This window comes from Scophthalmus maximus, chromosome 4, assembly GCF_022379125.1.
Source record: "Scophthalmus maximus strain ysfricsl-2021 chromosome 4, ASM2237912v1, whole genome shotgun sequence".
NCBI classification, from domain to species: Eukaryota; Metazoa; Chordata; class Actinopteri; order Pleuronectiformes; family Scophthalmidae; genus Scophthalmus; species Scophthalmus maximus.
In genome coordinates, this window is record NC_061518.1 from 13,939,899 (window position 1) to 13,965,764 (window position 25,866).

Here is a 25,866-nt window from a genome sequence, read left to right on the forward strand (position 1 = left end):
GAAAATTAAAATTCTACAGTGCAGGTCCTAATCCAACCCCCAAAACATCCATCCGCCTGTTGTTTGAGTTTAGTCAGCGCAATTTTGTTGATGTTAACTCAAAGAACAATATTTTTTAGCTGTTTGTCTAATATTAACACATTTTAGTGAACTTGAAAATTGTTTAAAGCCCTGCTGTCGACAAAACTGTCCTGCCTACAGCTCTTACCTGCTGTTGCTGTGGAAATCAACAAAAGTAAAATCTGGAAGGGGATTAGGAATGGATGGAAAATACAACAACACTGCAATATCTTGACCCCAAGAACAGAAAATGATCAAATTGTATGCACTTCAGCGTGGATCCCAGACTTGTGTTGAGACACGGCAAGTGACATTGCTGAGTGACATTGACATGCCACTTCACGATGGTTGCGTAATGTCATTGTGAGGTTACTTCGAGTCATTAGACAGCTCTCTGCAAACAATGCTCAGGATGCTGCTCCCTGGCCCTGGACATCCTTGGCTCAGTGTCAGGGTTTTACTGTACTTAAAAGATTATTGTTGTGTAAAAGCATGTTCTGCCCGTTTAGCCTTATTTAATATAGATTAAAATCATTATCACAGGCAATCCTTTCCAAATTTCAGCGATAAGGAAATTGAGTTTAATCCCAGCGAGAATGAAAACATTAAATTCTCAATTCAGAGGAGCTGCTCTGTGACAGACAGACAGGCAGACAGACAGACAGATAGAGAGACAGACAGGCAGACAGACAGACAGATAGAGAGACAGACAGACGGACAGACAGACAGACAAATAGAGAGACAGACAGACAGACAGATAGAGAGACAGACAGACAGACAAAGCGACAGACAGACGGACAGACAGACAGACGGACGGACGGACGGACGGACGGACAGACAGACAGACAGACAGACAGAAGGACAAACAGAGGGACAGAAAGACAGATAGATAGATGGACATTGATGAGTTCTCTCTCCCTATACACTGCAGATAATTATTGTACACAGTTATGGCAGCTGGCAGTGATGGTTGAGGGGATATGAGATGTCCTCAATGATATGCAACAGTTTGTCATTTTCGCAGTCATTCAAGAGCAGACGGATGTTCCCACACCATGCCACAAAGCGATCCACAAATCAATCCATCAATGAACCCCACAGAGTCACCTGAAAATGTCTGCTTTGACAGGACTCAGCCTTGTACTGAGCATCGACTTGTAATTTACCTTGTATTACAAGCATATAGTCTCTCGGCAGGACGGATATGCATTGTGTTCAAGGCACACAACAAACCACAGAACATGAACCTCACAGTGCGGCCTGCTTTGTGAGAAAGAGCTCATTGAAGCAAATAGGAGATCTCCAATCTAAAGGCCCTGGGCAAACGGCTGTGGGTCTAAAGTGGGCCAGCAACAGCCTCCCTTGGACTTTCATTATGTGGGATGTGAGGACAACTATTGTGAAGTCATTGAGGGCAGAGTGAGGCGACTTCTTTAGCACCAGAACCCGGCTCAATGTTATCCACAGCACCAGAACCTTCTCCTGACTCCAGCAGTCCATCTGGACCTAGAGCTGTTGGGAACTTTACTAGGCTCCCTCTACCCCCCTCAGGCAGGGGCCTCGCTTTTCCCAAAATGACAGAAGGATGAAAGGGTTTACACGTTGGGTATTTGGGGCCTCGCTCTGAGCAGTGTGTGGTTGGAGAGCGACATCAGCTGATCAAGAAGGTAAACACGGCAGCGCTGTTTCTGAACTTCTGTATCGTCCGTCAGAGCTTCCTCAATGAAGGTTTCTTTGGGACTGCAAACAGAACATTCTTTAAGACAAAAACAAAATGCTAAATGGACTGATCGCCAAGCATTTCTTAAACAAATGGATCTGTTGGTGCAGAAGTGGCTTCCCAACCTACTCGTGTGGAATAGGTCGAAGACACACCCAGTAGGGCCTTAATGTAGGTGCAAACACCTGTTACGAGGAAGGTGTGGCACCCGTCACTCAATACCCTTCTACTGAATGAATGACTCTCGTGTGTTTTATTATCTTTTTGTTCCCATAAATGACTGCTCACTCATTTGTAATTGAAACCACTGCACCAGTGGAGCAGGTTGTTCAATGTGGATATTGACCAACGAGTGCAGTACAATACCTCGCTGCACCCAAAAAACTTTTTCAACTTTCAGTTCAGTCGGGTTCAGCTGACTCTCTCTTAATTGGTCAGGTATAAAACAAAAGATGTTTCCTTACAATGCACAGTATTCACTACAATGCAAATGGTGCTTAGGTTATTCTGGTAAAAAGTCAGAATGTCCAAATGCAGGAGATCTCGTAAATAGATGTTCATATAATTGATAGGTTACAAAAATAGATAATAAAACAACAAGAAAAAGAAAACCCTGTGCTGTATATGTTCAAAAGCAGTAATCTTCTTCATACCGGTTCACACATCCTCCTAATTGTGATACTCGAACTTATTGCCTATCTTCCTCCTGTGATCATCTCTGCTCTCCCTTGACCACACTTTAAGGTCCCTGTGCCTCCCGTTCTTCCTGTTCAACAGGTCATTCAGGCCACTGTTGATCAAGGGCCTGTTGTTAGGTAAATGTTGTACTGTCCCGGTCGGGATGGTGCTGTCCACACCGAATTTTACCTGGTCCTCCGTATGTAATCTATCATAGAGTTAATGTCATCTCAATGGGACTCGAATAGTACACTCCAGTCTATGGCCTCAACAGATCCCTGCAGAGCATCGTTAGATTTCATGTGTACAACATAATGTTCTTTATAATGGAAAAGTGTGATCAGTATTAGGTTAGAGGTATTAATGATGATACAATTCTCACTCAGAAAGCAATCACTGTCAGTCACAACATACCCACTACATAAACACTTACAACAGGGAGCATCACATAAATCATGAACTTTTATCTTTGAAGTTTAATAATTTTTCGTATTACATAATAGAAAAAGATAAACACATTTTACTTAATTTAATGTACTAAAGTAAATGTAAGAAGAACGAGGGGCTCAATTTTAGCAAATTTGTAGGTGGCGCTATCGAAGCATTTTGCCACGCCCATGCACAAGATTCATTTCAAGTCTGCACATTTTGGGGACTTTACATATACGTTGAGGTAGTGCAAACGGTCTAAAGCATGACAGAGAATAATTATAATGATAATAAATGGAGCAAATATGAATCATAACTGCTTCATCATCCTTTTTATCTTTATCCCTGCATACAGTTAGTTTGTTGTTTACAAATAAAAGGCTGAAACGAAATTAAAATAGAAAACTTCTCCGGCTGGTATAATGATTACCAAAAACAACAACAACATGTATTGTATAATTTCTCATAGTGTACATTACTGTGAGGGTTCTCCCTCTCTCCTGCGTGTGGAGGCAGATGTTCTGCTATGATCTCTCTGACACTCTTCTTTTCCGAACCAACCTTCCAATATCCATGTTTCCAGACAAAATCCCTCTGAAGCCATAACCCTTTGTCCGTTTGGTAACAAAATTAAAAACACACAGTTTTGAAAACACTGTGTTAACGTTTGAAAAATGTTCTGCCAATATATAGTGTTTTGCAGTTGGCAAAGTATGAATGAGACAAAGAGTTCATGGATTTTGGAATATGTGGTCATTGAATTAATTTTGTGTGAAAGCAATGGAAAATGATTTACAGTTTGGTCCACGTAGACTTCTGTTTCACTGAATGTGTGAGGAGTTCTGACAATGGGACTTCAGTTTGGACCAATGCATGTTAGCAATCAGAAAAAAACCTGGACTCTCCACTGACCACTGGATCAGTGGAGAGTATTGATGAACTGATAAAGAATGCACATATTGTGTAATTGTCAGATTAATACGACGTGGAATAACATATGCTTAACATGGAAATAATGTTAATGATAAAAAGGTCAAACTCTCCAAAGAATCTCAGTTAAGAATCCTGGTTGCTTCATTATTGTAGGAAAAGTTGCAACTTACTGTAATCAAGAATTTTTTTTTTCAATGTGCAACTAAATAAATGAATACTTCTGTGCTTCTAAGTACAAGCTACTGTGAACTCCTGAACTTAAAATGATTTAAAAATAATAATAATTCATAATCTGTAACAGTTGGGCTACTGTGAACTCCTGAACTTAAAATGATTTAAAAATAATAATAATTCATAATCTGTAACAGTAAAGCAATTATAAACTTGGTTTCAAGAATTCATTTCACGAATATACAAAACAAACAGACAGCAAGCTACAATACAAACATGTCACAGAAGGGTGTAGTGCTCAGTCACCTCTGTGGCACATGACACTGAGGCACACCTCTGGATGCATGTGCATGAACTTTGAGTGGCATGATGAACCATGTGAGGGACAAAGATACCGTCTGACAAAATAACATTTCTGTCTCCTCTGCAGATCATAACGCTGTGACTGAGGGGTTATCTGAGTGTCAGATCGTCGTCAGGAGAGTGCGTTGGTTCTCTGTCACCAGGAGAAGCCGCCTGACTGACGCTCCTCCTATCTCCGTGGCATCTGCCCATGTGCACTGTTTTGTACTGTACCTGCAGAGTTCCAAGAAATACTTCTTCGGTTAGTCACTCTCCTCACCTTGGTATACCTGACTTAAATCATAGTACAAACCACTTAATTAACATGCAACTTCTCTGACTCAACACAAAGTAAACAATTTAAGAAGCACCTCTGTAAAGATCCATTTCACACGCTGGCCCTTTCAAGCGTCTTTCACATAGTTCACAATAGAACAAAGTAAACATACTCTCACTCATGTGAAAATGAAGCAATTACCTCTCTTGATTTACGTTGTTTTCCAAACAGACACTGATTCAAGCAATAAATCACCTATTGGTGAAAAAGTGATGACTCATTTGTGCACATAACGTGCGAGCAATATGTGAACAGTTTCATTTTTATTTAATTTTTTTTCTGTCTGTACTTGAAGTGTAAGTGACGCCATGTGGCAGGTGGGACGGGAATACAGTTGCAGTGTTTTTCAAGACGATTGAAGTGTGTTTGAATAGGTGCAGTGCACTGATCTGTGTCTCATTCACATGTGGAGTGACAGCAGCTCATAATATCTCTAAGGTCGTCATTCCAGGGCCCAAGGCAGAGCATAGCATGTGACAGGGAACATTGCTGAGATGCCTGGCACGGATAAGATCTGAAACCTCCATGCGGTCCTTCTGTCACATGTTTAACCGCTACAAGGCGGAAAATATTACAAGTAGTAGTCCTGGCAACTATTGTGTAAATGCCCTCATTAAGTGATTTGTATATTCTTAGTATCTATTGTGCAAAGAGTCTGATCATTTCTTGTTTTCTGCAGCATCGATTTATGCTGGTGTATTTATTCAAATATGTATTGTTGTGATTGGAGAACATATATCGTCCTATCTATGCCTACCTGCTGCCTATTCTGAGAAATCAGTGTATCATAAGCTTTAACATTGAAATGATTCAGTCTTTGAGTAAACTGGTCAGATCTATGTTTTAAGGGATCCCAAGTCAGAGCTTTGGGATCCACTCCTTTAGTTGGGTATTTATAAGACTTGTGTCTATGGTACTTGTTCAGTTAGATCTCATTTTATTGAGCATGGGAAACGTCTGATCTCCAGTTATCTGCAACATGGGAACGTCCTTTGAGTTTTGACAACTTTGGGAGTTGTCTGTCTGTCACTGGGTTCTCAGTAATACTACTGGGTTGTCATGTAATTATGTAACAATGGCCACAGTACAGAGTACTACGGGTTGGAACGTCATCATGTTGATGGGTGTAATGGCTAGTGTGATCCCATTGCAAGATGGCCTCTGGTTGTGATGATATTTTGATATACTTGTTTGTCACAGGTGATAAATTCCTCACTGACCTCACGTATTTCGCATGAATAGGTGGGATAATCCTGCTTAACCAATTTAAACTGCCTCATGACCTCTGCTCTCTGGTGTCATATACAAATACACGCCACAGGGTATTTTAATATTAGTTCAAACTGAGATTAGAAGTACTTGCTTTTAGTTATCTTCGGGTATTACGCTCCCCACAAATCGAATTACAAAGTATTTGTAATTCCACTTTCTAAATGTGAAAACAAACGTAGTCTTTGTATGTGAGTTTTCTGTGTGAATGCTTAGAACTGTATATGTTTCTTGTACATGCTTCTCATATAAAAATGAGTCTAGAATCTCAACAACGCTTCCTGTTTCAATCATGGATTTGAACCAAACGAAGAAACAAGTGCATTGATTTGAGTTGGTTCTTCCTTTTTTTTTCTCAGGTGAGGTAGTTTAGGCCTATTATTTAAATGTGATTACTGCTTAGCTAATTCACCCAACAAGGGTTAGTACAGCCTAACACAGTGGACATTCTTTTGGAAAGACAATGCAATGACTCAGGCTGCCCTCAAACCACAAAAGAATACCAACGATTTTCCCCAAATGTTTTTTTCAAATCTGCAAAACCCAGTGTCAACTGGGGATAATACCGTTTTTCTCAATCACTTTGGCACATCGTCGAATGACTTTGTCAAAAAATATGACTATTTATATGAACATTAGGTCAGTTGTTCACATGCCTACAGTATAGTCATTTATATTTGCTTTGGCACAAAATGCAGTGAGTAAGCCTTGCAGATCAAAATAGTTTGCATTCATTGCTATTGAATCGTATTATTCTCAAATGCAATTATACACATATTCATTGTGTAAATCCCTACATGCTAAATAGAGCAACCAACAGTGACAATAAGCTGTCACACATTTTAGATACATAATAGTAATGTGGTACATATGTTATAGTTTGAGACAACGTAAGTTTCCATCGTTCAAATACAGTGAGGGAATGCAATGATTTGCACGGAGATGGAAGGTATATGTCCTTACTGCAATTTTGTGCAAAGGATGCTGGTTGTTAGGATATCACAGCAGATTGTTGTAGGGGGTGGCTGCGTCATGCCCGCTTTACACGGGAGGATATCAGGTGCGATGTCGATGAAACGTTGATGAAACGTTGTGGCCAGACAGAGAGGAGAGATTGGATGTCCAATGAGGTCGATACATTTTCAGCATATTTTCTTTTTTCTTGCACATATTGTACAGTAGCTCCTGATAATTTTGCTGATGTATATCCTTTTTTCTGTACAAGCTTTCTTTTTGTATTTGTGGTTCGCTGGTATGTGAGAAATACATTTTTCGTTGAAAGTATAGTATGTGCCATGGCTGACATCAATACTATTCAGCTGCCTAAATATACAATGTTAGCAATTGGACAATATTACAGTGGGTAACAATCACACTCTCAGAGTACACTGTCATTTGACAAGATGTCTTTGCATTTTGACTGTCATGGTCTAAGCAATGATAAAGGAACATTTTGTTTAGATGACAACGATTTATTCATTGATGGATTTATTTACATTTGAAAAATGAGTTAATTCTTTTGATTGAGTAATCACCTTTTGCAGGTCACATAGAGTGGTGTGCTGGATGTACCACGTGGTGTGAGAATTGTACTTAGAGTTTTGACAATTGTAAGTTTATTTCACTTAATGTGCCAAATTGATTGAGAAAAACTGTAAATGAATTTAAAAAATGAAAATGTTTGTATCCCCTAAGGCCCAGGGATACACTGCATGTGATACTCTCAATTAATATATGTATAAATACATCAAACACCACAATTACAAATTACGTATCTATTAAAGCTGGGTTGTATAAAGAATTTGACTCTTGAGTTAACCCTGTAATGTTACAAAAGAGGAGAATCAGTGTTACGTAATGAGTTGAAGAAGTCGAGGAAAACAGATAACATCTGGAATGTTCTCTGTATTAGAATGTCACCAAACACAACATATGATGGATCCTTACGCGTGAGATAATCATCGAGACTCAAAAACATAACCAGAACACAACGTGCACAGGATCTGTAGGTGGACGACACGAATGAGGACTGAGCATGTGATGCACGTGGACAGTGTTTGTTCTTAGGGAGACTGACTAGGTGAACTTTTATCTCAATAAAACTGACAAAATAACACAATTTCATTCAAATTTGTTCATATTGCAACATTGGTCATTTAAATTTTCTGTCTGTCACTGACACCCTCTATTTCTATTCTATTCTAGTGCATAAGTGAGGTCCCCACATGGAACAGAACTGAGCACCGCAGTCCCCACCGTAAAAAGCCTTCAAGCAAGGCACCCCAGTAGTTATCAGCAATATGAAACTGTGGTTTCAGTTGAAATATGAATATGAACATTCATTTGTTAAAGGTTATAATACAAAAATAAGTTGCCAGACTTGTTATGGGGGAAAAAAATAATCAAAGTTATAAGCACATATATTCAGTGTTGAATGCTTGTGATGATTTGCAGTAAAAGTGTGACTGACAGGTGTTCAACCGAGACCGATGCTCTCTCCCAGTTCATAGCTGAAACACAAGCGAACAGTGACAGTTATTGATTATCTCAGGAGCCTTAACATCATTGTTACACCAAGATTTTGTATCTACCTTGTTTTTTTCCGACTGTGGTCTGGCAACTCATTTTTTCAGAACATTTTGTAATAACTGCGAGAAGTTGCCACCTCATAAAATTGATGTGGCAATTGTGCCATATCAAGTTATGTCATTACCATCCCATATTTATGCAGTCCCACTTTAATTACTTCTCTGCTCACTGTTGTGGGAGGAATTCAAGGCCAAGCAGCCTGAACAACAGAAATGGAGGCTTGCGTCTAAGGAGTGGTTCACCTGCTAGCATGTACATGTTCCCACCCCCTGTGCGTGAGTTTCCAAGTGGGGCACACCTCCCCAGATCTCCATAAATATCTGGTGAGGTGCTGCTGACAATGACAGCAGAGAGCAGGAGAGAGTAGAGAGAGAGAGAGACCCCAGCTGAGCATCATCAGCAGAGTCGTCAACATGGGGAACTTTTGTGACATTATGAGGAATTTCTTTTGCGGGACCAAGAACACCAATGTGCGTATTAGTCTTCCGGCCGTCTGCTTTGTCTGGCAGATAGCTATGATTGTGCTGTTTGGAGTTTTCATCCGGTATGATGAGGAGGCAGACACACATTGGGTAAAGCACAAAAAGGACCACAACATCACTAGTGATATTGAAAATGACTTCTACTTCAGATATCCCAGTAAGTACAGTGTCTTTCATGAAATTTACCTGGCAAACAAGTTTCTGTTTCCAAAAATACTAATGACTTGTAAGGGCTGTTGGTTGTGTACATACATATTTTTGCACGTCCTCTTATATTTTTCCACTCATGGCAAATGGACGACTACAAATTTGAATGTTTCTGAGATATTTATTATTGTAGAAGATATTGTTTCAGCTTTACCACATCTTCACCCTCGTGTCTGGCCTTGTTATGGTTCACTGCTAAACACAGATACTTCACAAAATGATATTGCAGGACAATGTCAATGGGCATAAAAACATGAATTATAAAATGTGGATATATTTATATAGCACCTTTAAAAACCTTTTTTTAAGTGCTTTGAAGACAAAGCAGACACAGGACACTCAGAGGCAGTCTCCAAATGTATTTACACTTAAACAACACGTAAGAAGTAAAATGCATAAAAAGAATGAGAACAACAAAAAGAAAAGGGCAATATTGCATGAAAGCAAATAAATCAAAATAATCATATAGAATGAAAGGTAAATAAATCATTTTGCATTGTCATTACCCTAAGTTAACTGATGTGAGTGGAAAAGGAAAGAGCAGCCTTTGTTCTACTTAACATAAATCACCTTGGTCAATGTTTTGACCGATTGAGACTCATCACTCTAATGATGTGTGCGTCGTCCTGTCTGCAGGCTTCCAGGATGTCCACGTCATGATCTTTGTGGGGTTCGGTTTCCTCATGACCTTCCTGAAGCGCTACAGTTTCGGGGCTGTGGGCTTCAACTTCCTAATCGCCGCCTTTGGTCTGCAGTGGGCTCTTCTCATGCAAGGCTGGTTTCACTCCCTTGACCCCGCCACCGGGAAGATCTACATCGGAGTAGAGAGGTGAGGCCCTTCGACGCAAATCTTTGTCTTTTGTGTATCGCGGGTGTCGGTGCGCAGTGGCGTTGCAAAGGCGAAAAGATGGGCACAAATCTAGTTCTGCGGGACAGGTAGGGCCGGTGGGGCCGGTGGGGCCAGTGGGGCCAGTGGGGCCAGTGGGGCCAGTAGGGCCCGGGCCCTACTTCTGAACATCAAACATGTAAGAAAAACTAAAAAAAACACTATATACCTTCAGGCCTAATTGCAATAATGTCCCTCCTGGAATGGGACAGCACCTGAACTTCACCATGCAAAAACTCGCATGACTTTTATATTTGACGCACTTTACCATGTTCATGGCCCTCGTGCAATATAAAATGTGTATTTTGGCCAGATATTCACAAGCGGATAAAACAAAAAATCTCATAATTTGCTTTCCCTAGGAGAGAGAAACCAAAATGAAGAACTCTGTGGTATGGTGATTTCATGTCTAGAAACTTTTTTCATCCACAATAATAGATTCCAAAAATCGTTCATTATTTTCTTAAATGGATTTAAGTTAAAAAAACTTTTAAATTGATTGAAGGAAAAGCACAAGTTTTATATGATCTTATAAATGATTTCCCCACTACTGAAATAAGAGTTAAGAGTTAATTATTATAACTGAAATAATAATATATTTCCCCTTTGTATATTTATTTAAAAAAAAAATATTTATAATTTCCATCTTTCTTTATTGATCTTAATCTTTTTTCATGTTTAATACATTTCAATTCAGATTTTTAACTCAAAAACCTCTTTTGCTGTTCCCTTTGGCAAATACGTTGTTATTTTTCTAAATGAATGATGCCATTTTTCCAGCATGGCAGTTGTTTTGGGGCTTCACTCTCATAACCTCGTGTTTCAAGTCACAACGCTATGAACAGTGGGTAATTCCCTCAGGCAAAATCTGCATTGATGCTCAGTTATGGAGAGTGGGCGCTGAAGTTGTTCTACACAATCCCGATAACAACGGCCGGTGCTGAGAGGTCGTTCTCGTCCCTCCGAAGTTTGAAGTCATATCTGCTTTCTACGATGACCCCAAAAAAGACTTCACAGTTGAATGTGCGCCCACATACACAGAGATTATTTGGCAACGGTGTTTTAGGGATTGCCAGGGAGCTCATCCTGCCTTGGCACCAGGTTTGGACAAGGATGTATGGAATAAATAAGATGATCTATCTGGTTCTAATGGATCAATTTAGATACCCTTTCTCCTTAGAAACTGTCTACTGTGTGTCTAACAGCGTTATAGGGCTGCAATGCTAAATTAAGCCTAACAATTAGAAAACAGACCAGAATGGCAGTAGAGTGCAAACCTCCACAAAATATTCCCCATAAATTCAATCAAGCCTCACGGCTAAGCTAAGCCAACAAAAAAAATGCATTTTAATTGCAGAAGAATGATAGGTTGAGAAAAAAAGGTAAACCAAATGACACTAAGACCGGCATTCATTGACATCACAGAACACACACCAATGAGAAACAAAGCAACACTAAAAATATGTTTTCTCAAAACTCAGAATTTTCCATCTCAGGGTTGGTCACTCAGAGTTTAGGGTTAGGGTGAGAATTTGTTAAAACTGCCTTCTGGAATACACCCCAGGGCAAAAACGTAACCTTTTGTTTTAGAAGTTATTGGCAGCTCAAACAGTTGTCAGGGGTCAGGGGCATACTTGGAGTTTCCGGGCCCATAGCTTTGCCTGGTCCCGCCTTACTTAATGATTTGTGCAATCTTTGTTGGAATTTTGTTGTTTCCACTCATCTGTTGCTCTTGTTCTCACCCCTCACAGTCTGATCAACGCAGACTTCTGTTGTGCCGGCTCTCTCATTGCCTATGGTGCCATCCTGGGAAAAGTAAGCCCTGTCCAGCTGTTGGTAGTCACCTTGTTTGGCGTCACGCTGTTTGCCGTGGAGGAATACATCATCCTCAGTCTCCTTCATGTGAGTCTCACCAGACATGATCACCACACCAAGAGCTCAGTAGGAGTGTGAATTTTCCTTCAGACATTGCAATTTCTATTTCGTGCTGCTGTGTATTTCGTGTTTTCACAACAGTGAAATCTTAACACGTCCACAGTGCAGAGATGCTGGTGGCTCCATGGTCATTCATGCCTTCGGAGGATACTATGGCTTGGCCATCTCCTGGGTCCTCTATCGACCAAACCTACACCAGAGTAAACGCCTCAATGGATCTGTCTACCACTCGGATGTATTTGCCATGATTGGTGAGAGATTGACGTCTTATATTTTATACTTCAATACCTTTTAACCTCACATGACAAGGCATATCTAATATTTTAGATTCAGATCTGTTTGCTTGGCTGTAAAATCCAACTGTTGTATGGTTTGATTACATTTCTTACAGGTACACTGTTCCTGTGGATGTTCTGGCCCAGTTTCAACTCGGCCATCACAGACCACGGTGATGGACAGCACAGAGCAGCCATCAACACTTACCTTGCCCTCGCTTCGTCTGTGCTCACCACGGTGGCAATCTCCAGCATGTCTCAGAAGACAGGAAAACTAGACATGGTAAGGCTCTGTTGCTGAAGAAGGAAGTCGTTTATCATTCATATGGCATATCAGTCATGTTCTCATGTCAAACACGCTTGTGTTTACAGGTACATATCCAGAATGCCACCCTGGCTGGTGGTGTTGCAATGGGGACAGCAGCAGAGTTCATGATCACTCCTTATGGCTCACTCATTGTGGGTTTTTGCTGTGGCATCATCTCCACCTTCGGCTACCTGTTCATCACGGTAAGACCACAATCATCCTCCTCCTTGACTTCTTGAAGTCTTTGCTGTGATGCAGTCGAGCGCAGAACGTTTGCAAAAACCAAAGTGTGAATGAAGCAGAAAGAAATGACAAAGAGTTCTGGGTTGTGCTCCAGTGGCTCATTTAAAAAATACTGGGCACTTCCTCAATAACATGTAGCCTGCAGAAAGATGGAAACCGTCCAGGGAAGTGAAGTGTATTGTGATTAGAACATTTAAAGACTCTTAACTTGACACGAACACTTTGTTCGAGGAGGCGCATCTGTTTATATAGTTGGAGTATGTGTCAATCAATCAAAATGAAGTTTGAAAAGAGCTGAAGAAGGAATTTGATATGTATTGAAGGCCCTTAACCTGGAGGGTATCAGTATTGATTTGGGGGGATAACGAAAGAGATTTCATATTGTTGCGCTCAAATTAAGTTTTTTTTCAACAGTTTATTGAATACTAAAACAAGACTGAATTGAATTTGGACATTTGATCTCTGTTTTCAAAATCATGGTTACAGGTCAGTTATCAACATACGATTAACATATGTTTTCTCATCCTCAGCCCTTCTTAGAAAAGTATTTAAAACTCCAGGACACATGCGGTATCCACAACCTGCACGCTTTGCCCGGGATGCTCGGTGGCTTCATTGGTGCCATCGTTGCTGCAGCAGCCACTGAAGAAGTGTATGGTAAAGAGGGGTAAGTGAATAAAACAAACACATATATAGCTTGACATTCATAAAACTTTGACCATGTCTGTTTACTGACACCGACGACAAGAATTCACCCTTTTAGTTAGCGGCTTTCTTTTAGTGTAATTATTAAAAGCACCATTATTGCTTCTCTTCATGAACATGTTTGCTGTTTCTTGACTAAAAGTAAAATGACCTTGTAAATTCCATTTTTGAAAATCTGGCTTAAATAATTATGTGTTTTTTTTCTGTCTAGGTTGATCAACACATTTGACTTTGAAGGCGATTTCGCAAACAGAAGTGTTTTAACGCAGGGGGGCTTCCAGGCTGCTGGCTGCTGTGTGGCCATTGCATTTGGAATTGTCGGGGGCGCAGCTGTTGGTGAGTTTAAAAACTGTTTAATATAATATTATCAGACTCTGGACAACAGATCCCCTTCCCTAACAAGCAATCTGTTCAAGGACTATTGTAAGGTTATGCCAAGCACAGACACAGAACCTGTTAAACACAATTACCAGTCCTACTTTGATGTTTTATTGATGTGCTGCTCAGAAAAATCGAAAATACAAACGCTAATTAAATAGGGGGAAAGGTATTGTGTGGAATATTCATGTGGGATGTTTTGCTCAATTCCTGCATATTCTCTCCTCAAAGGTTTTATCCTGAGGTTCCCTATCTGGGGCGACCCTGCCGATGATAACTGCTTTGACGATGAAGTGTACTGGGAGGTGAGAGTGCTTGTCTACCACTAGAGGGGGCTCTTGCTCTTTTAACCGACAGTATTGCATTGAGAAATCAATTCTGGCTCCTGAGCTGAACACGTGTGTCATGTGTTGCAGGTCCCTGAGGATGAGGAGGCCATCCCCCCTGTTTTGGAGTACAACAACCACATGATTCACAAGCACCAAGAAATGTAAGCTCACTCGCACTTCATTTCATCTCCCTCATTTACTGCACCTTCAAATCAATTTTTCATTAATTGTTATTGTCTTCATTTTGTTCCACAGATCTGAGTCAAACTTCTCTGTGGAGCAGAGTTAAAGCTGCACAACTAGAGATCAACCCCCTCGTAACACTTAGAACTTGATACAACTGTGAGACAACACAGAGTAATGAAGGAACCGTCCCTGAAAAGGGACAATTCTGCAAGAGAGGAAACATTTTTTGACACACAGGTCAATTTCTCTCACGCCATTAAAACCTATGTTATTATTGATATATTTGTCCGGCACCTTTTTCTGTTATTGGAAGCTTAGGGGTTATAACAACACTGCACAAAGGGGTGACCAAATATCTCATGAATGGAAAAATAAATATGAATTGAAACTGGTATAATTCTTGAACAAAAGTTTCATCTAGATTTACAGTTTTTTTTTATTTTGGGTCAGAAGCTATATATATTGAATCCAAACTGTATGATGAGAGGATAAGGACAATCTGTTTATTTTGTATGAGCTAAATTATAATTGTTGTAATTTGTATGACTTCGTGGATTACTGTCCAAATCAGATGGAGTAAATCTCTCTGTACAAAAGTCTGAAGTCTTTCTAGCAATATTGAGATGTTGAATGTTATCATTTATAATGATTGCAAATGTATTTTCAGAGTCTGTTGAAACAGTTTATCTTGTGCAGAGGTTCTTGTGCTGCCAAATTAAGCAGTTTTTGAATTCTACTACCTACTGTATTTCTTTCAAACTATGTATAGGTCTTTGTAAGTTGTATATTCAGATAGATTCCTCTTTAAGTTTTCTGTTGCATGTAAATTACTTGTTCTGAGGATGGATGTTTTTAGGAACTCTAATACAACTATAATACAACTGTCAGCAGTTTGCTTGATGTACTGTTGACTGTTACCTCAAAAACAATATTTGTGATTGTGTTTCACAATCTGCCTGTTGTATTTTCGACAAATTGAAATGAAATGTAAATTTGATTAAAAACGAAAGTTATATTGTCACTGTTTTTGCACACATTTTTACAATGCTAAAAAATAGAATAATATCACAGTTAAATAGTTTTAATACCGTAAATCATTAAAAAAGTGTAATTGTCACATTCAGGTTCAGGAAATCAGGGGGTGGATCTGAGACCTTGTCAGAGATGCAGAACACCTGAATACATTTTTTTATTCTTAAATTTTATTATATAGATGAAACATTATAGTTTGTAAAAGGCTTTCCAGAACCAATGTTAAAATTGCTTCATACATAAGAAACAATAAAAAACAAAAATAAAATCAGAAAGGCAGAAAAACAGTGGTTAGAAAAACAACAGTGTTAGTAGGATTGTTTCTTTTTCAATGTCTGTTGCTGGTGCAAATGGAAGAAATAGATAATGAAAAATATTTTACTCTTCTCTGTTTGAGCAGGTTGGTGTCATACCATGAAACATTCCTACTCCTCATCACCGTGTCTAACAAAAATAATTTGAAATATGTTTCTCATCATTATCTTCTTTACCCCACAAGGTGAAGCTTCATGGTAAAATATGTACCTGTTTGTCGAACACAGGTTTTAGAATTAGATGAACAACCAAAGCCATTCTTCCAATCATTCTTATCCCAGGGTAAAAGCAATGACATATTTTGTTTCACTGTATGTGAATTTGTTTCGACTAATCTTTTGCTGACAGATTGTCACGGCTCAGCTGTGACGCTGAAGGGTTCCAGCACCTCCTCCCTCTTTGTGTGTGAATGTTCTTGTGTATGTGTTCTGTGTTGACTCACGCCACCACGACTTCAGAGTGTCCTGAACTGCCTCACCAAACGAGCCCTAACATTTGCATTATGATAACATCAAAACCGCACACTAGTGTTTGCATGAATTATTGACAAACAATAAAACTCAGATTTATGGGTAAAGGGCCAAAGGAGAGAAGACGCTCTAAAAGAGGCAATTATCTTTTTCCAAGTTTGCCTTCATATATGCCTGTCATACAGAATACATGTATTTTAGTTAATGTCCTGCTAATAATTGTGAATAGGTTTTCATGAAGTTAGAATTAAGAAAAAAAAAAACTGCTTTCAGTGCAGTTTCATGTGTTTCTTGTATTTCACTCTCACTGTATGTGACCAGAGGGATTCCACTGCGGCATCAGGTTTAAATGTCTTTGACTCCCCATCGATTACCAAAACTGAGTTGCACAATTTCAACCTGACTCGACTCGAGGTGAGAATCTGGAGAGTCCAGGAGTTAAGCGGGACCAGTGGACATCAGCAGGCATCGGCGCCTTCAGGCCATCACGAGCGTGTTTGTTGCCTCCAGGCATCCAGTGTCCCTGCTCCCTTTATTCTGATGGTAATGAGTCCTGGACAGGCCCGATTCCTGACCAATCGCTTTAACATTAATGACCTCTGAATACACTGGGTGGACATGTGCTTTGTATTGGTCTTGTCAGGTTGAGTGGCGGCGGAAGCTTTACTGAGTGAAGAGGTTTGTTAAAAGGCCTGTGAATGAAGTCAACAGTGGGATTATCTGTTGAAACGCATGCTGTTATTAGTTCCATGAAACAAAATAATTTACATGGTGTCATACTCAGTCCCACTTACAGATTATCTAATGACAATAATGACAACAAGTGCGTATCGGCTCCAAGGCCTCGGCCATAAAAAGGTATTATTTTATTATATCATAGGTCCACATTATGAGGCATTTATCTCCTTTTTTTCAATAATTTTGTTAGATTAATTCTAAATCCACATTATGTTTGTACTTTACTTACTGTGTATAGTGTTTTTCCAATGACTTGAAGGCAAAACAGCTGTAGTTAAAAACTGTCTCAGAGTTGTTCTTTTATTATCACTTTTGCAAAAGTTGTCAGATGTTCTCCAGCAAAAAAATGTGTAAATATTCTAATGTCTCTTAAATGTTTATGCAGTGATGAAGGTGTGAGATGGTGTTGGAGTTTTTGGCAACAACAAAAAAAGTTTCAGCATATTGAAAATGAATCTTGTTAATATGACATACAGACTGTAATAATATGGAAATCATGTAGGTGTGCCGGGGGTTCCAGTTACTCCAAAACCCAATCCAGAATAACCCAGAAGGTTATGGATCTTGACTCAAATCCAGTCTTTTCTGCAACTGTCAATGTTTGCTGAGATTTTTGGAGGATAGCATCCTCAAGGTGAGAGACAGTCAGCCCTACTGTGTAGGGGACCTGATCCGGGTGGCGAGTGGACGCAGCTCCGCTTGTGAATCACAAGACCCTGGGGAGAGTGTTTGTGAAACCACTTGGTCTGCCATTGTCCTCCTGGGACTGGCCTCCCCTGAAAAGCTGCGGAAAGCTTGTAATCAGATTAAAGGATGCTGGGAAGGGGAGGAGGGATTTTTGAGGAATAGCGAAGAGGTCGAGGAAGTTCTCTAATCAGTACCTGCCATTGAAGTGCAGAAGAGGGACTAAATAACTCAGCAGGAGGGGAGGCGGGAGCCAAGCTGGAGGGACAAATTGGCCTGTTGTTGAAGGGGGATAATGGGACAATGAGGGAGGGGACTATAATCAGTGAGTATAGAGTGGGAGAGAATAGGTGCAATGGGAAAAAAGAAGAGACTGAAGAACTCCAAAGGCTGTGGCCTTGTCCTACCCTGCCCTGGCAATTATATCACCTTTGTGAGCTGATTGGAGCAGGCTGCAGAGTCCATCTGGGCTTATGGATGGACGTAACAACCTCCCCGGGCCGCTGAATGACAGATCAGGGGCTCTTGTGGTCCTAATGAATCTTATCAGTACATATTTGCCACACGAGAGTGACAATCGATCAGTCATTGGTCACATTCCCTTTCTGTCTTTGAGGCTATTTCATAAAGTCTTCGAATTCGAAAAAGAAAAACAGAAGATGCTTATTGTTCCTCAATCTTTTAGTTTTCATGACAAACAAGCAGGTGAAACTAAAGTGTTTGTTTTTGAGTTATTGCTCAACACGTACAATAACCCCTCAATTTAACCTCATGAGCCTCCTCATGGTCCGGAGCTTGTAATGCTGATGTCACATCACAAGACTTCCCACTGAGTTCTGCGTTTCACCAGTCTCTCCGTATAGGAACCTTTCTGTCATTGTGATGACTCATCAAACATCCATTGGCCGAACACCAGGCATCACTAAAGGCCAATCACCTCGTCTTTATTTGTTTGACAAGAGTCCATTTGTAGGGGTCAAAGGGGAGTCTCAGGGGAGAAAACCTCTCTGCGGGCACTGGTGAGGAGGAGAACTCCAAAAATCACTATTCATAGCAGGGGAGTGCTTTGATTCAGGCACAAAGACCCCAGTTCCCTGTCTGGATTGAAAGAAGTAGAAATCAGAGCTGCAGGTTTAGTTATTTTTGTGTTCCAGCTACCACTAATTAGTGCACAAGATTAGTTTTTGATTATTATTATTATTATTATTATTATTATTATTATTATTATTATTATTGTTGTTGTTGTTACGATTATTAATGTTGAACACTAAAGATATACTTGCACGGACCAATAAAAACAAATGCTTTAAGTAGCCTACTTAATAATAAATTAAAAAGATGGGTGAAGAGTATAGTATGATGACACAGCTGTTAGAGAGACAAACTATAAGAAGCAGGTTATTTACACTGCCCCCTATAGGAATAAAACTTTTGAAGCAGATCCAAATAAACAGGCGGATCCATGATTTTTTTTTCCACTTCCTCTAACATGACCAGATAGGGTGTTGGCCTTGGTGGCATCCTTCTAGCTATTTTGCAGATTGTCTCTAGATGAGATTACTTTTATCTCCCTCTTTTAATTTCCCATGTCATCAATTATGTTGTTTTAAGAGTTACAAATGGGCTGAAAACCAGCTGGTTTTATAGCTGTGGGTGTGGACCACAAACAGTTGTACAGTTGCAAACCGCAACCAACTGAGCACCCGACAGGGGACACTTTATGGTGGCGCACCGCTAATTCCATTTCCGGTTTCCAGCAGCGTTGGAAATTAATCGTGAATGCGCATATTCTGGACCATTCCATTATACCTAGGAACGCTTGGAACTCAGAAGTCAGGGTGGTGATTATATATGTATTAAAATACAATTATGGACAATATATTCATTTACTGTGAATATGTTCTCGGAAATATTACACAGTGTAGCTTTAAGGAATCCTAGACTTACTACATGTGACTGACTGAGCCTCTTCATTCTTCTTTACAGAATGACATTACCTGTCTTTAATATTTTAAATCAGAGTACGGCAGACCGCTGTAAATCATTTTGTAATAAATCCTACCAACACATCTCGCTCCTCTCCTGAGTGTTGTGTCTACAGTATCACTATCACTTTTGCAAAGAGTTGTAATGCAGAAAAGTTACAGTTACGCAGATGGATGTAAATAGCTGTTTTTCACTTGTGTATCTATGTTTCAGAGACTGTACTAGTCATTAGACCTAAATGATTCATTCCCCAAACTCTTTAACGCACTTTACTATAATAGCACATCACAATTCTTATCAGCGATCATCCAGCTTCGGCTAAGTTGATGCTGATGAGACACGCTGATAGAGAGGGGGCAGCAATCTCACACTCTAAGTTGCGACAAATACAAAGGAAGGAGGGAAAGTCGTGGAAAAAAAAGAGGGAAAGAGGGGGACGGGAAAGGAGGGGAGACGAATGGTTCTCTTGGGAAGGGAGGGTGTTTGGGTGAAATACAACAGCATATGTATTGTTGGAGGCCCTGACTCGCCACCCTGGAGAGCTCCCTGTTCCCACGGTTTGCACAACAAACAAATGCAACTCCCCCCCATACACACACGCACCACACCACACACCACCATGCACCCGCACGCAGCAGTGATGTCATTAATTACCATCAAAATGAGCATGACAGCAAGCAAGTGTGCGTGCGTCTGCCAGCAAGGCTTTGTGTGTGCATGTGTGTGTGTGTGTGTGTGTGTGTGTGTGTGTGTGTGTGTGTGTGAGGGAGAGAGAGGGAGATGTAGGGAATGAGAAAGAAAGAGACCATTGTCCATTCTAAAATAAAGAAATCTCCACTGAAGCATTGTAAATGGAAAAGGCATAAAAATGGACCAAATTCAGGGATCTTTTAGTGAGAGCTGGGCTGTCACATCTCGTCAGAGCCTCACAAAACCTGATGTGCACACATTGCCCTGGCCCGGCTGCAGAGACAGTGTGGCCCTGTGATTGTGTGCTCTCCTCTCCCCTCCCAGGGAAAAGGCGCAGGGACCCTGTTTTATGAACACAGTGTATTTGGGTAAATGTGTGTGAGTGTGAGATCTCATGTGTGCGTCCTTATATATTTTTTTGGTCAATAGAAACTTAAAAATGGTAATTTTCAGGACATCATTAGCAGGCAGGCGTATACGTATTAAAGCTTTGATGAAAAGGTCAACTTCAGTCTTGTGGTGGCAACTGTCATTTTTGTTTGATACCTTCGGCAGCAAATGTGAACAACCTAACACGTTCTTGCCAGCATCACTTGTTACTTTGCATCTATGTATTTGTATGTTTAATCTGCTCACTGCAAATACTAAACACTTTGTTATATTGTTATCCCGCTGCAGGCACGCTTTTTGAACATATTTAAATCTTTTATTTTGTCTTAACTCTTTTGTGATTTGTCTAAAGTTCACTTCTATAATTTGCTCCTGTTATCAATGACATTTATTTTGTTTTGCTGTTGAAATGAAAAACAAAAGTGTACTTGAAAAACTATTGGCAGTGAGGTTGTTCAAATCAATTCAATTTGATATTCAATTTGATGTTAACACAATCAATGCAGACATGCAGATTGAATGTTTACCAAGGTAACATTCTCACTGTATCTCATCTTGTTAGCATGTTTTAATTAGTAGGTTACATTACACAGATGGAGAACAGGAATATCCCTAATTCATCAGATGTTTCAAATTTGGATCTGGTGAGGGTGCCAGATGAAAAGTTAAGGGATCAGCTAAGAGTTAACACATTTTTTTCCAGAAGAAGGAATAAATGTGCCACCAAAGTCAGTAGGATAAATTACCCAAGATTATGTTCGAAACACGAATACTCCCCCAGACTAAAGCTCTGGTTTGGCTGAAGCACAGCAGAGACGTGGCTTGTTTGTAAAGATGGGAAAGTGGAGAAAGGGACAATTCAGCATTTCAAGTGTAAAACAACACAACTGTCCAAAACTCCTGCTACAAAACATCCTGCTGCACAACCAGAGACTCAAAGAGTTAACTGAGGTTAACACCAAGATAAGATACTAAACCCATAGAGTTTTTAATCATTTATTAGAAAGGAACTGTGTGTGTGTCAGTTGTGCATCCTGGATCAACTGGTCCCGGATGGCATGGATCATTGTCTGGAACTTCATTAGAGATCATTAGGGGTTCTTCGCACAGTGGGCCTCAGTAAGCTGTGGCCCTGCAGTGACTGAGATTATTGTTGAATGTGCAGCCATGAATGCATGAGATTCCTCCTCATCAAAGTTTGCACAGATAATTGCTACTATTTGATCTCCTACTATCTGAGGGGAAACCGTGTTCATTAGAGGCCTTGAATGGGACATGAAGAAAAGAGAAACAAACACGTGCTTTGTTGTCTTGTACAAAATCTCCTCTCTCAGGGGGTTTATGTATCTGCAGAGATGGAAGGTGTTTTTGTGTCCTAAACTTTGATGAGGTCCTTGTTTCAGGACCAGTCCCATCGCTGTGTTTGGGAAAATATCCATGTGCAACCCCCATCCTCCAAGCTCACCAGCCATGGGAATTGAAACAATGCACTGCATTGAAGATGCGAAAGTCCTTTCCTTTGAGTGGTAATTTACATCGTATGTTTGCGTGTTAAACTCCTTAAGATGTGTCATCTCCATTTAAAAAAAGGTTTTGAACAAAGTTTACACAAATATGTGCATTAACCCCAGAAGATTTTACATCTTTAACACTTCCTGTTGTTTTTGTATTGTCAGTTATATTTGTCTATAATGATGTTAGTCTCCATCTTTTAAAGTGTATTTAGCCCTAATAACATGTTCATAATTTCAAATACAATAGAAGAACATTGATTTCACTTCCAGCTAAATGCCAGATACATATCATACGATCATATTAAATAAAAGGAACAGAATATATTTCATCCAAAAGGTCAAAAAGGGGCTTTGATGAAACAAGCGTTTGGGTTGGGCTGTATGCTTGGATCTGTGACTCGAGTTTATGACAGGCACATTGTGGAGCTGGTTGAACATAAATGTAAAACTGTAAGTCTGGTTTAGCAGAACTGCAAGAAAACAAAACCGTTGGAGATAGTTGATTTCAATGTAGATAAATGTTCGTCTCTGTCAGTACTTGTGCATTGATTTGAACATATTTGGAAGATGGGATGCTTTACGTGTATGTTTGAGTGTATGTGAAAAGGTGAATATCATAAGAACCTGAGAGGGAGAACACTTTGCTGTATTTGCAGCAGGTGGTGCCACAGTAACAACGACACATTATTCTTTACTTCACTTCATGGTATGTAGGAGGTAACAATGAGCACATTTACCATTTCCATCTTTGATTAGTGCATTTAAACCGCCCTAACACCACATACATGCCTGACCTTTTGATTTGCCAATTTAATGGAAGGTAAAAATCTAGGGGAATCTGGATTTACGAGAAAATGACAGTGATGACATCTATAAATATTGATAGTGACAATTGAAGTTTCACTTTGTATGCACACACAGATATCAAATAAAATAAAATCAATTTAAATCTTATTTGTATAGCCCATATTCACAAATCACAATTTGCCTCATTGGGGCTTAACAATCAGTACATGGTGTGACATTGTCTGTCTTTAACGTTAAAAGAGGTGATCATTTTTAAAAGAGTTCCACATTAGCACCATCAACTTGCTCAGCCTTTCTCAGCACGGCATGTTCACGAAGTTATATTATTTGAAATAAACATGCTCGCTGTCTTCATTAGTACAAATTTGTGGACTTGAAGCCTCCACTTGTGATGCCCAGGTGCATTTGAGCCATCCTCGGGCTGGTCCACCATGTTGTTCTTCATCTGTCCACCCTTGGTGAGGTTTGTTCTCTTCATTCTAAACCAACAGACTGCATAATAATAGAAAAAGAAATACTTTTTCTAATTGTATGGAATCGCGGTTTATTTAGCTGCTGAAAAGGAACTTGTAGTGCCAAAGCAGCCTCTTAAATTTGCCAAATAGGAAGAAGCACTGATGAGGTGAGAAGCAGAGATTGCTTAAAATAAACTGTAGTAGGCCTCCAGCTAAACAGCGAGACTTGAGATATATTAAATTACCATGATTGGGACTTAAGGCATGGTTAAAGCCTGTTTGAGAGGCTGGGGAGCCTCAAAGCAGACCTATTCATGTCTGGGGAGCTGGGTCAATAGGTTGGGGAAGTTCACAGGACCTGATTCTATTCTTATGCAAACTCAGAGTACAAGACCTAAAGCTCACTGAGTTGGAAGATATAAATGACTGGACAATCATCTGCAGCTCTCCACGGGCTCAGCCCGGGTCCACAGCGGCCTACCAGTCATTCACGAGGAAGAGCAGCAACACGTTTGCTCTGAATGTCCCATATCCGTCTGCGAAAATACTACAGCTCTTATTAATAAATAGGAGTTGAATTCAGTCCTGCCTGTCTCGCGGCAAATGTCTGTACTCCAGATTTTATGAGTGCGGCAATGTAAAGAATGAGCTGCGTGAGATAAAAGCTTGTTTTATTTATGTATGATAACAGCACAGTTGCCTGGAAATTAAGTACACAGCTTTTATGAGCACTGTCACCTCCAGTGACTCCGAACACAAAAGGAAACATCTATCTCTATCTGATGACAAGTAGAAAATGTGAGGAGATCTAATGAACGGATGCACACTGAGCGGCGTGAGAGAGAGCACCTGCAGCCAGCAGCTCCCGAGTTCCCCCCGCTCATCTTGATCTGACACCGTTTCACATCCATCAGACTCACGGTGACACTCACCAGTGTTTTTACGGATAATTCATGATTATTTATTTTTTATTCATCAACATTTTTATTAACACTTAAAGACTTGTGTCTATAGAGCTTTTGAGGCAATAGCTTGGAAGTTGTGGAATGCCCTTCCTACACCTGCGATGTGTGACGACTCGGTGTGATCATTTGGTTGTATGTTTTTTGCTTTTGTTGTTTTGTTGTCGTTTATGTGAAACAGCGTACATCCTGGGACACAAGAAATATTGCGGAAAAGAATTCTAAAAATAAAGTGTAATCTTATCTAATCTTATCTTATTAAAAAAACAGACAAAAATAGGTGTGGTTGTTTAAACAGGCATTCGGGTTATTTATGTGTCTGTCTTTTCATGCACTTAACTGGAAACAGTTTTCAGTGTTTTTACATTTTGTATTGTGTAACTCTGATTTTAACTTCATATGGCTTGTCTGTGAAAAGGGCTATCTAAAACCTTTACTTACTTATTATTATTATCATTATTATTACATATATGTATGAAATAACAAGACCTTTTTCACTGTCTGGGTTTCTTTCTGCATTGGTGTTTATTACAGTTTGTGATTTAAAAAAAGCAGAAAATTGACTTTTCTTAAAAGGCCCTGCAGATATGCTCAGAACATTACTTTTAACAGTGCAATTCTTTCTTTCTTCTGTAACAAGACACCGAGAGTACAAATATAGACCCTCACAGGATTTAATTGGATGGTGAAAGGAAGCCGCCGACATTCCTCCAGTCAACAAATCTGAAGGGGTCACAGACGCATCAGGGGAAAAACGCACGTGTCTGTTGGCTTGTGTCGGGTCAACTCGTGTCCCTGGAGAGTGAAAGGTCACCACTCCCTCAGTCCAGCAGCAGACTGACGCCCTTTGCTGTTGTAGCCTACATGATGTCACCACAGATGGTCTCTGAGTACACGGCTATACCCGTCTGTGATGTTTCAGTCATAAGAGATTGTGTGGACTCTCTTTAATTATTTGATGACACCTGAGAAGTAAAACAGACTCATGTTGAACTGAGTAAGTAAGTCTGACATGGTATAACTTGTTTTTTGCCTCCGATTCAGCTTAGACTAAGATTTAAGATTAGAAACACCATAAGGAGGTGTGATGCAAGAGTTTACTAGTATACATCACATATTGTGCTCTTTATCTTTACCTCTGGACGTTCCTTCGTTTTGTATTTTTTTTTTAAATGTTTTCTCACATATCCCGTCATTTACTAGTTGTTTTGTTAAGATTGTGAAAAAGCAGCACAGGCCTTCATATGGGAGGTTTAAAAGTTACATCGCAACCACTGTATCACTGAGTGGACTGGCTCTGTCCAAGGTGCTGACGGAGAGCAGCTTTTATAGACTGTTTCAACGTCAATGATCACACATGTA

The 25,866-nt window shown here is 39.9% G+C and overlaps 1 protein-coding gene across 1 annotated transcript; it reads left to right on the forward strand.

Moving 5' to 3' along the window:
* The first annotated feature begins 8,854 nt into the window (after positions 1-8,854).
* Positions 8,855-15,482, forward strand: rhcga (Rh family, C glycoprotein a). Its single transcript, XM_035628285.2, has 11 exons — positions 8,855-9,167; positions 9,854-10,046; positions 11,855-12,005; positions 12,142-12,289; positions 12,430-12,596; positions 12,686-12,823; positions 13,394-13,530; positions 13,780-13,904; positions 14,178-14,251; positions 14,363-14,436; positions 14,531-15,482. Exons 1-11 carry the CDS (start codon positions 8,942-8,944, stop codon positions 14,562-14,564), a joined length of 1,467 nt encoding a protein of 488 aa, XP_035484178.1. The 5' UTR covers positions 8,855-8,941; the 3' UTR covers positions 14,565-15,482.
* The last annotated feature ends 10,384 nt before the right edge of the window (positions 15,483-25,866 follow it).

Coding starts and splice junctions, on each gene's coding strand:
- rhcga (XM_035628285.2), top strand. CDS start 8,942: ATGGGGAACTTTTGTGACATTATGAGGAATTTCTTTTGCGGGACCAAG. Junction 13,531..13,779: donor GAAGTGTATGGTAAAGAGGG/GTAAGTGAATAA, acceptor TTTTCTGTCTAG/GTTGATCAACACATTTGACT. Junction 13,905..14,177: donor TGTCGGGGGCGCAGCTGTTG/GTGAGTTTAAAA, acceptor CTCTCCTCAAAG/GTTTTATCCTGAGGTTCCCT.